The following is a 16364-nucleotide window of genomic DNA, read 5'->3' on the forward strand; positions in this document are numbered from 1 at the left end:
ACACACAGCAGGCGCAACCTTTGGCGAAGAAAGAGCAATGGGCGTCAACGACTCAACGGGGAAAGACCTCTCCACGGCAACGGGGCAAAGGGGAAGGCGCCGCTGCACGCCCTGCCATTCACTCATCAGCTTGAGCTGCGACGCATTGAAATCGCGACTGGCGACGACTCGAGTCCTCATCTCCAAAGCCTGCCCAGCTGAAGCACCACTCACAGGCACACCCCCCAGCGAGCTGCCCGCCGTGAAACTCTGGTCAGCTGCCGCTCAATTTCCCCTGAACCCCGACTATCTTGTGCCTGAAAGAGCCACATGGTCCGCGCGCTGCAACCGACGCCCCTCGTTCCTGGCTAGCCAGACTAGCCAACGTCAAAGGCCTTGTCGCTTGTTCCGCCCTCACCAGCTCATCACCTCGAGCTACCTCTTAGCGGGAACTGTATGGCTGTATGGTTGTGTGCCACCGCAACCGCCTTGCATGCACATGCGCTTCCCAAGGTCGCTTTCATTGCACCGCCTATCCGTCGAGCCTCGTCTACCCGTGCGCACTGCCCTCTGCTCCATTCGCATCGCACCGGCATCTCATCTCACTGCATGCATATCATCTCAAAGTCTGCAAATGCAACATGTTTCGTCGACGATCAGCCGTCCCTCTGCGGTCGGTCCGATGCACATCTTGGTTGATGCACATGTACATTCGGTTTCATCAAAGAACATCCGTCGTGCACGACGACCATCACAATCCAACTGATAACCCCACTAGCGCCGCCCACACTATCCTGCCGTTAGGCCTACATAGGTACAACATACACTGCGCCACATGAGTGCCTGCCGCGGAACAATTGCCAAAACCCTTCTCCCTCTACTCATGTCGCCAAGTCATGTCCTACTGAACCTGTAACACCTGTCAGAATCACGCCACCTTCCGCACCTTCACTCAATCTGCTCGTCATTCCTCTGGAGGTTCAGCCGCCGCCGCCGCCGCCCTTTTGAATGAGCATTATCCAGTAGCGCAACCACTGCGCGGGTGACTGCACCTCCGTCCACTTCAGCCACCATTCATCCGACCACCGGTGCTGAATAAAAGCCCGTCCAACGCCAAGCTGGGTGGCTTCAATAGCTCCGAGCGCTACCCATACGTAGCCTCTTTCAAGCATCGCTCATTCCGCCATGTGCCGGATAAGAGACTGAGTGCCGGATAAACACAAACTATGAAAACGCATTCACTCCATGGGGGAGCCAGATGACGCCATGTGTGGAAAACACAAATTTGCTGCAAAACGCGCACGGAAGACTCCACAATTGTCGCGATCTCGGTCGAACCTGGCGGATGTGCAAGACTCCAGAACGAGCAGTGTCTGGGTCCGTGCGCCGAAAACGATGGCGATCATTGCGCCGAACCCATCCACTTGCATGGTGCAGAGCGCGCCGCCGAGTCAGTCGAATCAGCGCACAACGACGGCGAGGAGCACATTCAGCCCGAAATAACTGCGTGCATCCATTAGCTCCAACTTCAACCACCACAGCAACCACACCGGGAGCCGGTTGGAGTCAACGCGGGATGCGCGGGGGTCATCGACCGGATAAACATGGCTAAACCCATCTAGAGTTTCCGACATGGGAAACTACCATATCCACGCTGCGTACGCAGTCGTCGCAATCGCGGCCCAACCTGTCGATAACGACGTCATAGCATATATTGCTGATAGCAACGGGTTGGGCCAAGGCTAGAATGAAAGTGGAGAACTTACATGGAGGCGGCAGCATTCCACTCCTGAGTGGACATGAAGCTCTTCAGCTCAGGTGTCGATTTGACCAACTTGAGCTCTGCACCAACGATAGCCACGAGAACGAGGAGACGTCCAACGAGGCTTGGTACTATCGCAAACGCCATGAGGGGTAGCACAAGAGTTAGTGGGAACCATACCGCAGCCGATTGGTCTTGATCGGCAACTGGTGCCGTCTTGATGGGTGCTTTTCGCGGAATGGCTACTAGGTCCGAGTCTCGCTCAATGAACTGAGACTCTGCATAATCGAGGGGCTCATTCTCGTCCATCCAGTCACGATAGGCTTTTATGTCCTTGGTGGTGGGGCGATCGAGCTCCTTGGACATGTTGCTAAAAGAAGACAGAGCCTTGTCTAAAACCGAATCAGCGAGAACTTAAATGGTAATAGCGCCGCCTCGTTTGGCGCTCGAGCTCGTTCCTTCGGGAAGACTAAAAACGTATCATACTTACTGTATTGCTCTAGCTTTTGAAAGATACGTCCCAGCAGCTCGGTCCTCTTGAAGTGCATGTCACTGCCGTAGCGTGCATCACTCCGGCGAGATGCAGGATATTCATATCCCTCGGCATCCCTGGGTGATATCTGGGCAATGCACTCATCTAGCTGACGGAGCTCTTCTTCAAGTTCACAGGTCTCGTCCTGTAGGTGCAGTAACACGCGGTGGTTGAGATGTTCAAACTTCCTATACATTGGTACAAGGCCCTTTCGTGAGGAAGCCTTGGCGCGTGACGACGCAGTGAGCTCATTTGCTAAGAGTTCGTAACCCATGACTGTGGGCCTGGTCTGATTGGATGCCGGGGCATGTTGCTGGTAGTGTGGCGGTTGCACTGAATGAGGAGAAAAGGGCGGGGGCATACGCTGGACCACACCCTCGGGTGCCATTGGTGCCTGTACGGGTGTTGGATACGCATGTGCAGCTTCTGGGGACTGGTGCGGTGCATATCCGATTGCCAAGGGGGCCGGCAATGAGGGTGTCGGAGGCCAACCCGATGGTGAATGTAGTGATGCATTGGTAACGGCCGGGGATGCGCCTGGGTAGGCATGAGAACTATACAAGGGCATTGGTGGATACGTATGCGCAGGTTGACCCGTGCCAAACTGAAAGTCCTTCTGTGGCTGCGGAGCTTGCAAAATATGATTAACAAGCTCACGTTCTTGATCTTTCAGACGCCTGGAATGCGTATCACTCCGACGAGACGCTGCAGACGGAGCCCGTCGAGATGTGGCTTTAGTGGCAACCTTGTTGCGCGCATGACCATCTTTCCCTGGCGCTTTTTTACCATCTGACCCACCATCTTCTTCTCCTTCACTCTCGTCTGGTGGCTGTTCGTTTTCTTCATCCCCAGGACCGTGGACAAAGCTGCTAGCATAAAGCGGCTTCTTGAATTTACGAAACTCTTGGTTAGACAAGTTTGAATCCGTATAGCCGGATCTCCGTACTGAGGCTGGTGAGGTGGCGGCCGAGTAAGTAGAGTCTGTCGCCACAGAGGATCCCCCGTCGCCGAGGCGCGTGTCACCCGAAGAAGAAGAAGAAGAAGATGATGATGATGAGACAACACTTGAAGAAGGCATCCCTTGGAGATCGGTAGCGGCAATACTCTCGGCTGGATCTTCTGACTGGAGGTATTTGAAAACCTCGGATTGGGCTGAATTCATCTTGGCGAGTGCCGGACTAGGCTGCTCGTACTGGGAGAAGTGGCCGTACTCGTAGGACTTTTCCGTTACTGTTGAGTTGCTACTGCTCGAGCTAGATGGTTGCGTCGCGCTGGAGAGAACAGAGGGGTCCGAGTTAGCAGGGCTTGTAGCATGCCGTTGCAAAGACGCGTGTTTGCGGTGTACGCGTGACCGGCCTACGGAACTCTCCTCAGTTTGTCGACGACGAATTGCTTTTGGCCTGCCGGAGCTGACGGTAGAGGACCGTCGGCGTCCTGGGTTCATGCCTGTCTTTCCCTCTTTTATCTGACGGAGCCGGGGTATGTAACCCACAGTACTTTCGTCTTGGTCGAAATCTTCCTGTTCACCTCGTGGCGTAGGTGGGGTATCGGCTTGGTGCGAGTCGCGCCTGAGGAGCTTCTTCAAGGTGTTACGGGGGGCCTTTGCTTTCCTGTCGCTTTCACCGTACTCGTCTACACGTGGTGGGGAGCCCGAGAGCGGGGAACTCTTGGAGCCCGAACTGGTGCGAGATGGCCGACGTCTAGTGTGGGATGGGCTAGCAGACTGACCGGTGGCTGCCTCATCGACGTTTTCGTAGTGATATCGCACGTCCTCTGCATCCGAGCTGAGTGGCCGTGGAGGTGGTTCAGAGGCCTCGCAAGACGCTGTAAGGTCGGACTACGTATCGATACACGCACGTCAGTATCGATAACAACTAGGAAGACCAGGGTAGGGAGAAAAGAGAGCGTATTTGTATTATCTACCCACCATGCTACCTATGTACGTAGGATTCCTAGGGTACGGCAATCGTCAGCGGAAGCCGCGCTTGCATCAATGAATCTGACACTGGCTGCAATGACTTGGTATAGAGATGACAGCTGTAGAGGAGACGAGAATATAGATGGTGACGCAACGTGCGATTCCTTGCATACTGAAGCGATGAATAGTGCACGTTGTGGGACGAGAGAGGCCAGAAAGTGCGGCACAAGCAAACAGGGCTATATCGTGGTACGCCCCAGTGCCTGCGTGCTGTTGCAGCCTGTGTGCGACATGATTATGGCAATGTGAGATATCGAGGGCGAAGAGAACGTATGGCGAACTGGAAGAAGCAAAGTCGACGACCTTGCACATGCAGAAAGAAGGCTGGCTGTTACCGGAAGTGCGTGCTGCTGCCCAATGAGGTCTGGAAGAGGCCGTCAAGAGACGATACCCGCCGCCCGGGCCTACGGACGCTCGCCGTCTCGCCGTCTCCCTCCCACCACACGTCGAACGGCAATCCATGGATGCTAAATTCGTCCGTCTGCGTCTCATCAGCCCGCCTTCATGGCAGCTTCCTCGCCTGTATGGGCGACCTTTTTCCTTCTCTCATACGAGCACGGTAGGTAAGCTCACAAGGTGCGCAGTCACAGATGGCCACGTCGACAAACTACTGCAACACAGACCAGGGTCCGGTGAGCGAGCAATTCTGGTTCACTTTGACAAAGGCCCAGCACAGGGAAAGCCACGCAGCCGTGCCCCACTGATGCGCGCAAGCTGGGGGTCCTGGCCATTTCCAGGCTGCACATCTCAAACTCGGGCATTCACACTCAAAGTTTCAACCAGACAAGGCGAGCAGATTTCAAGACATGGTATTTACGCATACCATACCTGCTTTGTTTCACCGGGTTGCAATACCGAGTAGGTACCGCGTAGATCCTTCACAAAATAGCGGGGACCCCATTTTTGACCGCAATCTACTTGTTACTATTACCGAGACACAACATGTCAAATGTCTACCTCGTTGGGGACAAGAGGACAGAGTAGCCTTAGCCAATCATTTTGCCCTTTAGCTCTTCAATCACCTCGTCCCATGCCGTCCCATTACTTGTCATCTGTCCCTTCTTGCCGTCTTTGATGGCATACCTGCTGCTCTCCATGCCTACGCCCTCGCCCCATCCCCAGTTCTCCTCAATCCATGTAACGGGATAGACCAGATACGTACCCAACAAGCAGAAAAACGTAGCCCACGCGTGCCATAGCCAGACCAGCAACCAGCCCCCGGGCAGTATGAATCGTATCCACTGATCTGTCTGATAGAGATCTTCTTGCTTTTCAATATAGTATTTGCCCATCGAGGGCGAGTGCCGCAGATTGAGCACTGTAGTAAGGCGAACGGGCGCGTAGTAGAATGGTACGGCCCAGATGCGGAAAATCTGGGATATGGTCACGTAGAGAATCAGGTTGGTCTCGTCGAATGCTGTTTTCATGTCAGTTCGAGGATTCTCTAGAGTAGCATCTCTCCTGCTGCACTTCGCGTGTGCTCGACGTACCCACGCTGTCCACGCTCAAATCAATCTTTGGGCTCATGATCTTATACCACCGGTAGGTAGCATGGACCAGCCATCGCGACTGGGCATAACTCCACGTCCGGCAGAAAGGATGCGAAAAGGCGGCATCGGGTGTAAAGTATTTGTCGATGGTTACGCGTTGGAGTGACGGGGGGGATTGCGTGAGAAGGTGGATTACAGCGGAGATTTCTTTGACTACGCGTAAGTGTTGTCAGTATCTTACTACAGTTATGAATCCGTCGCAGCTGTGAACGAACCTGGGTCCTCCATCGTGTCTTGTGGTATGCCAACGTTATGTAGGCAGCAGAATGTACAATCACACGGTACCTAGGCAGCTTTATCGATTTCGCCGAAGTTTGGGGATTTGGGGACACGCTGGTATGACGTCACTCAACAAAACACTCGAGACAACTAACTACCGTCAATGATGCAGCCAAGTTTTGGATTCAATTATTCAGATTACGGTCATGTTGGTACAGTTGGATGGCATCATAAATTCGTCAACCCCTCAGACCCAAAGCTGTCTACTGGGACCTGTACTGTTGGATCTCCACCTCGCTGATCTGCCTCAGCTTGTTGACGTTCGGTGACTCGCCAGTCGCAATGCCCTTGGCCAGCTCAACGAGGCCACCGAGCTGAGTCCTCTTCGATACAGCGTACTGGGCAGTGCTCGCCTTGACGCGGATGATGCCGATACGGGGGTCCTCGGGGCCGCCGTCGTGCTTGCCATCGCCAAGGTCACCAATCCAGGCCTTGAGCGCTGGTGAGTAGTGCTTGCGAACAACTTCGCGGTCGGTCTCGATAGAGGCGTGACCTGAAATGGATGCCCACTCGCCCGAGTTGTTGATGAAGCCAATGTTGACTGATGCGTGCTCCTTGAGATCGTCTGTCTTGCCAGACTCAGTGTTGGTGTGGAAGAGAAGGTCGAAACCATGTCCCTCCTACTCATCCGTTAGCGAAATGATGGCATTGCAACCCAATATTACGGACCTTGGCAGCTAGAGCCATCGCCCTCGAGGCCAGGAGGTCACTGTCCGCAACTTGTGTCGTCAACAGGCAGAACTTGGTCTTGTCCACGAAGCTGAACAGGTCTTCAACCTTCTCCTTCAACGAAGGTTCCTCAAGGTTCTTCTGGGTGTAGGGATCGGCATTCTTGGAGCCCGTGTCCGCGTTGCTGAAGCCAGACATGTTGATTATGGATGAGGAGAATGTGCGTTTTGGGGTGTTGGTGTTTGGGAGCTGCCGAGGAGGCGTCAGCTTTGTTATACACAGCGCCCGAGGTGATGTTCGCGCAGTCCTTGCGATACAATGAGAAAGAAACCGTGATTGGAGCATACCTTTAGAGGAACAGTTGTCGGTTGCAGGTAGTGTAGGGAAATGGAGGCTTTGGGTCTCGCAAGCTGTGTATATGTAGTGACTTTGCTTTTTGTGACGTCATTTGGTACAGTTCTCGCGTTTGGTACCACTTCACCCCCGCTATGTGGGGTAGTGTGATTTAACAACCGGATCTACTTTTATGAACCGTCTGGCCTCGTCCAAAAGGTCAGCACTTGCGTCATTCTCCCAGGATTGCTTCTAGTACTAGCAAAGCGACCAAGTCCTAAGAGAGAGTGGATACACTACAAGAAGAGCCCAACACATCCACATGATAGTCACATCGCCTCGAACATACTTGGGAAGATTACATAGTAATATTGTCCCTCTAGATCTGATGCGTGTCTAGAAGAAAAAACACCAACGTCCACACCGGGACCCCAGCCCCAACCCATGCCACATGCCAGTATCCCATAAAGTGTAGCGCAGAATGTACAAATGTACAAATTCCAAGCTAATAATGAATAAAATGGTCTAAACCCTAGACTGTATAGATGTCTTAGATATATAGTCCAAATGGCGAGGGGCGAATAACTCTATGCGTCCGCAGCATCCTCCTTGTCCTCAAGGGACGCCTTCTTAAGATCGGCAGCGGCATCGGCAGCAGCGTCCTTTTCTTGTTCCAGCTCGGCGTCAGCAGATGCGCTACCGTTGACAGCCTGGTTCTTCTGCGCGGGCTTGCGAGCGGCGTCGGTGGTGCCGTTGGCGTCTTCTTCGGCTTCTTCTGCCTCGAGGCGGTCAATCTCCTTCTGAGCTTTTGCAATGTTCTGTCGCTATGTTAGCAATGTACTGGATGCTGCGTTGTAGAATGCACCCACCTCCTTGGTCTTGCGGTCCTGGTCCTCTTTCCAGTGCGCAAGCTTGGCCTTGAGCTTCTCAACCGTGGCAGGGACTTCGTCTTGGCTGGAGGGAGGGTCGACGCCAACCTTGGCCAGCTCCTCAATGATACCGATGTTGAGGTTGAACTTGGCGGGAGCAGCGCTCGCACCGCCTTTCTTGCCCTTTTTACCCTTCTTGCCACCAGTGCCGGCGAAGTAGCTCTCCTCCTCGGTGTCCTTCTTGGATATGCGGGTACCCTTCAGACCGGAATCGTCAACGGTGCGCTGGGCGGAGGCGGCGAACTTGCTGGCGGCTGTAGTTTCCTTGGGTGGGAGTGCGGAGGGGTCGAAATGGCGGATCAAGCCCTCAGTGGCGATGATCTCGTCACCATAGGCGGGTGCGCTGGCCTCTTCAAGACGCTGGCTAGCAGCCGCCTTGCGTTTGCTCGCTACGTACTGGAGCTGTTCGATGCGCTTCTTTTCAAAGCGGATCTTGCGGGCCTCTGACTCGTAGCTCTTGTATGCGCGCAGTTGCTGGAAGTAGGCATCCTTGAGTTCCTTCCGCGCGTTGTACTTCTCCTGTTGCTTAGCGCGCGCCTTGTCCGTCTGCTCGCGCAGTGTCCGCAGATTCTTGAAGGCTTCGTCTTGCTCGGCCTTTAGTTCGTCGAGTTCGGTCTGGAGCTTGGTGTACTTGTCGCTCAGCGCCTTGTTCTCGGGGTCGTCCAACAACTTCTTCTGCTCGGCAATCTGGGCCTTGATGTCGTCAATCTTCTTTTGTTGCACATCAAAGCCAGAGAAGTTCTTGCGAGCCTTGTTGAGGGAGCTGATCTCGGCCAGGGCCTTCTTCTCGTCCACCAGCTTCATCATGCCACCATCGACCTGCTTCTGCAGGCGCGCAATCTCCTGGTCGACATCCTCGACCGACTTGTAGTTGGACTTGCCCTTTGCCGTCTTGAGCTCATTGAACTGCTGCTTAAGCTGCTCGTCGAGCTTCTTGATCTTCTCGAAGATGGCATTGCGGCCGGACTTGTTGCCCTGCTGCGTCTGGCGGATGGCGTTGAGCTCTGTCTTGAGCTCCTGCTGGCGCTTTCCGTTGGGAGAGTCCTTGTTGTTCGGCTTGGCGAGGTCTAGCTTGGCCTTGCAGGCGTTCTAGCAATTCTTAGTAAATGTTACCAGACGATCAGATGCGCGCGCACGAGGCAGCTGGTCGGCTAATCGAGGTGCGACTGTGCGCATACGCATAACAGTGACATGCGAAAATGCACTTACCAGCTCCTCTTGCGCAGCCGCATGTTCCTTCTCCAACTTGGCAAGCTCCTCCTTGTACTTTTCCTCGTCGGGCTTGTCGGGCTTGATGACAGGCTGCTTGCTTTGCGGGGCAGCGCCGTTGGTGGCAGCGGCAGGTGCGACGTCGGCCATGATTACTATACAGTCAATTGATTTGGGGCCTGACTGGTATATATATGGCGGTGGGGGAGACTGCGAAGACTGCGAAGACTGCGTTGACCGCCAAAGGGTGCGAAATATTTAGGCGGTGGGGAGGACAACTATTAAATTCGAGCGTCTCGAGAGAACCACACGAATACTCGCAGGGGCCCGTTTCCCGAGCCTTAGCGGGCGGGCTAGTGCCGTGTTCCCCATCCATTCAACATTTCACTGGACATGGACGCCCAGCTTCATTTGCCAAACGACAGGAACCGTGGAATGGCGGAGAAATCGCGGGGCAAGACCCCAATCTTGCTCTTGAAGACAAAATCAGTGCCAACGGATGCCTACGAAGAGCTGTTCCTCACCCTCGACAACGGCCGCTATGCACCTGTCTTTGTGCCTGTCTTGGAGCACAGGTTCAAGCGAGATGCCCTAAGTGAGGTACGCCGCCATGTAACCAGCCGAGGCTTCGTCCCACAAGCCCAACAGGGTCTTGCGACATATGGTGCCCTAATCTTCACTTCGCAACGCGCTGTCGAAGCCTTCAGTGCTGTCGTCGAGGAGATCCGGAACGAAGGAGCCCTTGACATTGACGACCTCCTTCCAGAGAGCCTGCCGCTGTATGTCGTCGGTCCCGCCACAGCGCGCGGTCTACGGTCGCTGGGGCTCAAATGTCCGATCCTAGGCGAGGAAACCGGTAATGGTGAAGCCCTGGCCGGCTTTATCTTGAGGCATTACAACGCCATGCACCCGGATACTTTGAACCCGCCCGTACTGTTCATGGTTGGCGACAAGAGGAGGGATATAATACCGAAGACTCTACAAGCACCAGAGCTGGAGCCCAACATGAGAGCTAGAGTGGATGAACTGGTGATATACGAGACTGGAGAGATGCAATCTTTCAAGCAAGACTTTACAGCCATCTGGCGCAACAATGCAGAACAAGGCTCAAATCACCAATGGGTTGTTGTGTTTTCGCCAAGTGGGTGTAAAGCGATGCTGGAGAGTCTGGGGCTTTTGGATCCAGAGACAGGGCGCACGAAATCTGTTACTGATCCGAGAGACATCCTGATAGCGACCATCGGACCGACTACTCGTGACTACCTGATACAAGAGTTTGGTTTCACTCCAGATGTATGTGCTGAGAAACCAAGTCCCGAGGGTATAGCAGAAGGCATCAGAGCCTTTATCGAAAAGTACTAGTAAAAGAGAAAACCTCGACAGCCTGTCATAGGGAACTTCCAAAGGCACTCGGGACCATGTCCGCATGCTAGAGAGCTTTATAGAACAATAATCTGTTTGCTTTTGTTCAACAACCAATAACTGATCATCGGCCGCGCTTTCCGTCTAGTTGCACGTGCCTCCATCTTCCTGACGCGTTCATTGACGTCACGCGATGCGCCTACTACAAACTCCCAGCGCAAACACCAAGCCTCTTGTGATCTCCCACCTTTTTGTTTCATCGTCTTTATTCTACCTTGACCGAATCGTTCATCTAAAAAACACTCAAATAACCATCAATTGACATCATATCTGCGACAATGGCTGGTACACGATCTTCTACCCGCACTAGCGGCAGCAATTCGAGCCCTGCAAAGAATGGTACCGCAGCTGGCACTAAGCGCAAGCAGGAGGTGGAACCATCGTCTAAGCGCAACCGTAAGGCGACCAAGAAGCAGACGACTATCGAGGAATCGATGGGCAAGGGGGATGATAGTGAGATGAGAGATGCTTCAGACGGGGGTTCAGACACAAAGCAGATAGACGAGTCTGAGGAGAAGGTAGATGAGGACCTCATCGACTCAGATGATGAAAAGGCACTTACGACTGGCGATGATGTGATTGCAGCCACTACTGGCAACGAGCAGAAAGAGGATAAAACCGACGATGCTGCCGCAAAGACAGACAAGGTTTCTCAAGATAAACAGGACGACAAGAGTAGTGGAGACGCGAAAGAATCTGTTGCCGAGGGCGACGGCGCTGTCGAAGAGTCTTCCCAGCGCGCAAAGCAGGTCCCATCCAACATTCTCGAGAAGGGTGTCATCTACTTCTTCACTCGCAATCGGGTCGGCATCGAAGAATCTGAGAGCGTCGGTGATCTCCAGCGCACCTTCTTTGTCCTCCGCCCAATGCCAACTGGGGCCAAGTTGGGTGACGGTACACTTGCAGACAATAACAACAATCGACTATTCGCTCTCCCTAAAAAAGTCTTCCCAAAATCACACAACGATCGATTCATGGCTTTTGTTGAGAAGGCCAACACTACTATCAAAGAGCTGAAGGAGAGCTTCTTCGGTGCAAACGAATATAAAACGAAGACACAAGGCAGCCGCCGTACGGAGCCCGTCGCACCGGTGGCTGAGGGTGTATATGCGATAACTCGTACTGAGGACCGTACTTGCCACCTCGTCTACTCGACTACTATTCCCTCGGAGCTTGGGGAGGTGCAGGAGGATCTCGGAATCAAGGATCAGGGTAGCTTCATCATGAGTGTGAAGAATCCTGAACGCAGTGGACCTGCTCAGGCTCAGCTCCCTCAAAAGCCCGACTTTCCCAAGGAGTAAGTGATAAAGGTCCTGCGAGATGTAACACGACTGACTGGGTAGATTCATCGAAGAGTTCCGTGGTCTAGCTTGGGTCGAAGTCAAGCCAAAGTACCTAGACTACGAATACTGCCAGATTCTACTTATCGGCGAGAAGATGGAAAATGGTGTACAGCCTACAACCAAGGATCAGAAACACGAAAAGGATACGCCTCTGGAGGAGATTGAGAAACTGGAGCACGAGGACGAGCTCCGCGTCGAACATCTTTCCGGTAAATCCTCACTTTCACTTTGATATCGTCAAGTGCTAATCCACTTCTCAGGTGACGACTCCGTCTATGATGATCTCAAAATCAGCAAACAAGAATACCCCCAGGTTGCGACTACCTGGTGAGCTTGGCTGAAAGCGGTAATATTTCAAGCACGTTCTATACGATGTACGATTCAACGACGTTTGAAAGTCAAAATGTAAACTATGGGTAGGGATGATGACTGGGTATCTAAAGGGCATGGGTCATCAACGCGCAATCATGTTCAAAAGATATGGCGCCCAAAACGATCAATTTATAATTGAGTGAAGCTCATTTTCACTCTTCTTTGAGCTCGAGGGCTGAATTTCTCGCTCACCGCTTGTCGCTTAGAAAGACTGGCACACAGCACCTGCGCATGAAATACTTAACGGTGTGGGTAAGCAGCTAATAGCGTGATTGCCGAATACAGTAGCCGTTGTACACTAGTATGCCAAGTATTTTATATCACCGTGGAGATAGTCAGTCCTCACTTCTCATCCCGAGAAACTTCACACTCACTTTCATCGGCACGCTGCACGTTGCGCAGCACGCCCATGGACACTGAAAGTTGCCATGATGATAAACCTCGTCTTTCATCTTCTACTTCCTTGCCCCTCCAACGACCAGCTTCAAGACACATCTTTCCATAAACCGCGGGCACAATACATCCGCAATCATGCCACCATCAGTCATCAACAACGAGCATGCTTCGGTCATTTGGCCGATACAATCGTTTGCGGTAAGCAACGACTTCAAGTCGCCCCGCCCGGCAAGTCTCCTGCTCGATCGCGCAAACTCAGAGTTTGGCATTCTCTACGAGACTGAGCCCGGAGTCAGCGTCATGGCTCAATTCCTAGATACCGAAGAAGCAGTCTACTTCCAGGTGTTCAAGGTGCGCGCAGCATGCACCCGCTTCAATAACACTTGTAAGAAGGTATGCGTCTTGATGCAGCACTTCCAACTAGATCTGCACTTCACGATAGTTGCCCATGCTGCGGAGTTCCTACAGAAGCTTGCTCGGACTGCCACAAAAGTTAGCAACCTCCACTTTGAGGTCCACGAGGCCGTCTCGTAAGTTGCGCTCTTACAGCAATTGCGAAATCGCAAAAGTGCTAATCACGAGACGTCTAGCAAAGCGGCGATTGAGCGTCCTAACTTCAACATGGAGAAGGAGGGCTATGCCAATCAGATCAACCAGCAATGGATGGCAATTCCCGACGAAACTACCTCAGAGTGGGCTCGGTAAGTTTCTTCGATTCGTGTGATGGAACAAACAGTTGACTGACGTTTTCAGCATCTACAAGACTGGCAAGTGCTCCGACTTCACCGTCATCGCCGGTGGCAGAATGTTCCCTGTCCATCGCGTTTTGTAAGCATGCAGCTTTCCATCGTCTCAACTCAGCTGACCAAACGATCAGGTTATGCACTAGGTCGCAGTACTTCAATGCAGTCTGTGACGGCCAGTTCTCTGTAAATCTACGGGATCATGTTGACTACAGGATTTGGGACTCTGCTAACATCGTAAAGGAGACGGAAGAGCGCTCCATCACTTTGCCTGAGAGCGATCAGACTGTGAGCACAATGCTACAAGAGATCTATGAAGTCTACAACTCAACAACGAGTTCCATATTCACAAGCTTCGCACTTCGACGCGAGATGGAGAAGGATCGTGTTATGATGGACTTGTTGGCTCTCTTCGTTGCATTCGACAAGGTCAGTTTCCATGATGTTTCGCACGATCTTATGGCTGACAAAATACTCAGTACAATCTCGAACCCATCAAGCAGAAAGCCACCGAAGCCATCATTGATCGCATGACATTCATCCCTGATCCATTCAGCATCGTCGATCTCGCTGCATCCATCTATGATGACAATTTTTCTCAGAACGATCGAGGCTTGCGCAAGGCAATCATCGCACACGTGCAGATGAGACTGCCCACCATCATGGACGATGAAGCTGCGTGGGAAGAATACTCGGAGAACAAGGCTGTCCCTAAGGCACTGCACACCCACCAGCGTGACATGATGGATGGCGCTTTTGGAGTACTCACGCCGCCGGTCAGCCCGACGAAGAAGTGAGGGACGGCGTAACCAGCGTATGTGCTGCTTGTTTTGATGGTGTTTTTCAGAAGGAAGAAAAGGAAGATGCTGGCGTATGGTTCTTCGCATGAAAGATGAGATACCAGCACATGGAGCATGGAGCAGGTATCATGGGAGCCTTATACACTGAGGAACCTTGGAGGCGCTTCATACCAACAGCCATTGTCTCTGACTGCATGGTAACGACGCCCATAACAGGTACCTCTGTAGAAGATATCAGAACAAATATAAGCAAAGCATAGCAATACTCTTGAAAGCCCAATGGTGCAACCTCGACACCCTCGCACGTGCACGCGCGTCGGCGCTAAAGCTCGGCTTTTGAACCCCGTCCTCCCCACAATAGAGCCACGTGAAGCCGCGCCCTGCACCGCCACCACCTCAATGGCCCCCGATGTAGCCTCCATGAGCACCACACCGACGACGACGCCGGCCGCGCTCAAGACGTCGCAAAAGCCCCCCACAGGTCCCAATGTGCTGGAAGTAGTCTTTGGCTCGCTGCTCGTGAAGCCATGGTACCCATCCTTCTACCCCGAAGAGCTGGTCGGCCGACGCGTAGACCGGTTGTATGTATGCCAATGGTGCTTCAAGTATACCACAGAGGAGGTCAAGTTTCTGGGACATATGGTAAGTATTCATGCTGATATATACATGTTAGGGTACTAATGAGGTCTGTCCGTGTCTTAGAACGCATGTCCCCTACGCAACGACCCCCCACCAGGTACACCCATCTACACAGCATCCAACTACTCCCTCTATGAAATCGACGGTGAAAAACATAAACTCTACGCCCAGAACCTCTCGCTCTTCGCCAAGCTCTTCCTCGACACAAAATCCGTCTTCTACGACGTCACCACGTTCCTGTATTATCTGCTCATCGCACACAAGCCGGAGCCCTCCATACCGAAGCCGCGGTTCGGCGACGGGCCAGATGAAGAAGAAGAAGCAACACATGGTGACGACGACAACGTTGGCAGCGCAGCAAAAGGCCAAGTCGTAGGTTTCTTCAGCAAAGAGAAGATGAGCTGGGACAACAACAACCTCGCCTGTATTCTAGTTTTCCCACCATGGCAGAAACAGGGATTGGGACAAATACTCATGGGCGCAAGTTACGAGATGAGTAGACGAGAAGAAAGGCTCGGTGGACCTGAGAAACGTATGTTGCATTCCCCCCCTATAACACACCGTCTCATCACAAACACCGCCACAGCATTATCAGACCTTGGCCGCATAGCCTACACACACTACTGGTCGCAAACCCTCGCGCGCACCATCATCAATAGCCCCACCAAGAAAACCCTCACCATCCACGACCTCCGCGATAAGACGTATATCGTGCCTGAGGACATTATTGCGACGTTGCAAGCTATGGATGTGCTGGAGCAGAGGAGAAAGGGGGGTGCGGATGCGGTCATCAACAAAGCCAGGGTAAGGATGTGGGCGGAGAGTAATGGCGTGGATGTTATGAAGGGGCCGGTTGATACGGAGGCGTTTGTTGTGAGGGATGCTAGTCGGGGGGTTAGTGAGGATGGATGAGGGGTGGGCTGGAGATGTGTGGTTGAAGTCTATGGTATGGGATGCCAATTTTCAAGCTGGATTCGACCTTCCTGTTGTTATACAGGGTTTGCATTATCCGCTAGTGTTAGTAGATGAATAGCATTCATTTGAGTTGATCGCGCAAAAGTACAGGGTTTATGAACGGCTTTTCATCAACTATCATCTTTCTAGACATACAAGTCACACAGCACGAGACGACCCCCCAACCAACAAGCACAATCACAACACACAGTCAAAGAATAAGGTACCAATATGTGTGGATAATATATCATCTCATTCTCATTCCCAATTTTTGTCCTTTTCTTCACATCATAACCTAAACAAAATCCTATAGCTTAAACTATCCCAAAATGAAATCAATAGGTGATGGCTTTTGTTGGACAACAACAACACCAATGACATGCATGACGGGCCACCATAGAGAAGGAAAAGCAAAAAACTAAACTGGGATGGGGGTATCAAAAAGAGCCAAATCATGTAAATGAAAACCCTTCCG

General features: G+C 52.6%; 8 protein-coding genes across 8 annotated transcripts; 4 read left to right on the forward strand and 4 right to left on the reverse strand.

Annotated features, from left to right (window-relative positions):
• Positions 1 to 1439: 1439 nt before the first annotated feature.
• On the reverse strand, positions 1440 to 4203 carry PtrM4_030090 (uncharacterized protein; the record flags this gene model as incomplete). The annotated part of the gene is made up of 5 exons (XM_066103894.1): positions 1440 to 1482; positions 1746 to 2133; positions 2232 to 3218; positions 3378 to 4110; positions 4201 to 4203. 5 exons carry the CDS (start codon positions 4201 to 4203, stop codon positions 1440 to 1442), a joined length of 2154 nt encoding a protein of 717 aa, XP_065966096.1.
• A 1034-nt stretch (positions 4204 to 5237) lies between these two features.
• PtrM4_030100 (uncharacterized protein) lies at positions 5238 to 6029 on the reverse strand (the record flags this gene model as incomplete). The annotated part of the gene is made up of 3 exons (XM_001941920.2): positions 5238 to 5668; positions 5742 to 5954; positions 6017 to 6029. The coding sequence occupies 3 exons, from the start codon at positions 6027 to 6029 to the stop codon at positions 5238 to 5240; spliced, it is 657 nt and encodes a 218-aa protein (XP_001941955.1).
• Positions 6030 to 6283: 254 nt separating this feature from the next.
• Positions 6284 to 6947, reverse strand: PtrM4_030110 (Pyridox-oxidase domain containing protein; the record flags this gene model as incomplete). The annotated part of the gene is made up of 2 exons (XM_001941921.1): positions 6284 to 6700; positions 6750 to 6947. The coding sequence occupies 2 exons, from the start codon at positions 6945 to 6947 to the stop codon at positions 6284 to 6286; spliced, it is 615 nt and encodes a 204-aa protein (XP_001941956.1).
• Positions 6948 to 7669: 722 nt separating this feature from the next.
• Positions 7670 to 9370, reverse strand: PtrM4_030120 (Tymo-45kd-70kd multi-domain protein; the record flags this gene model as incomplete). Its single annotated transcript, XM_001941922.1, has 3 exons — positions 7670 to 7900; positions 7952 to 9100; positions 9221 to 9370. The coding sequence occupies 3 exons, from the start codon at positions 9368 to 9370 to the stop codon at positions 7670 to 7672; spliced, it is 1530 nt and encodes a 509-aa protein (XP_001941957.1).
• Positions 9371 to 9613: 243 nt separating this feature from the next.
• Positions 9614 to 10582, forward strand: PtrM4_030130 (HemD, Uroporphyrinogen-III synthase; the record flags this gene model as incomplete). The annotated part of the gene is made up of 1 exon (XM_001941923.1): positions 9614 to 10582. The coding sequence occupies one exon, from the start codon at positions 9614 to 9616 to the stop codon at positions 10580 to 10582; it is 969 nt and encodes a 322-aa protein (XP_001941958.1).
• A 338-nt stretch (positions 10583 to 10920) lies between these two features.
• On the forward strand, positions 10921 to 12316 carry PtrM4_030140 (BUD22 domain containing protein; the record flags this gene model as incomplete). Its single annotated transcript, XM_001941924.1, has 3 exons — positions 10921 to 11939; positions 11986 to 12194; positions 12246 to 12316. The coding sequence occupies 3 exons, from the start codon at positions 10921 to 10923 to the stop codon at positions 12314 to 12316; spliced, it is 1299 nt and encodes a 432-aa protein (XP_001941959.1).
• Positions 12317 to 12888: 572 nt separating this feature from the next.
• PtrM4_030150 (BTB domain containing protein) lies at positions 12889 to 14293 on the forward strand (the record flags this gene model as incomplete). Its single annotated transcript, XM_066103895.1, has 6 exons — positions 12889 to 13283; positions 13344 to 13454; positions 13507 to 13581; positions 13631 to 13682; positions 13740 to 13925; positions 13976 to 14293. 6 exons carry the CDS (start codon positions 12889 to 12891, stop codon positions 14291 to 14293), a joined length of 1137 nt encoding a protein of 378 aa, XP_065966097.1.
• Positions 14294 to 14695: 402 nt separating this feature from the next.
• Positions 14696 to 15847, forward strand: PtrM4_030160 (SAS2, Histone acetyltransferase (MYST family); the record flags this gene model as incomplete). The annotated part of the gene is made up of 2 exons (XM_066103896.1): positions 14696 to 14938; positions 14999 to 15847. 2 exons carry the CDS (start codon positions 14696 to 14698, stop codon positions 15845 to 15847), a joined length of 1092 nt encoding a protein of 363 aa, XP_065966098.1.
• Positions 15848 to 16364: the final 517 nt, after the last annotated feature.

Source organism: Pyrenophora tritici-repentis, chromosome 1 (genome assembly GCF_003171515.1).
Source record: "Pyrenophora tritici-repentis strain M4 chromosome 1, whole genome shotgun sequence".
Taxonomy (NCBI): Eukaryota; Fungi; Ascomycota; class Dothideomycetes; order Pleosporales; family Pleosporaceae; genus Pyrenophora; species Pyrenophora tritici-repentis.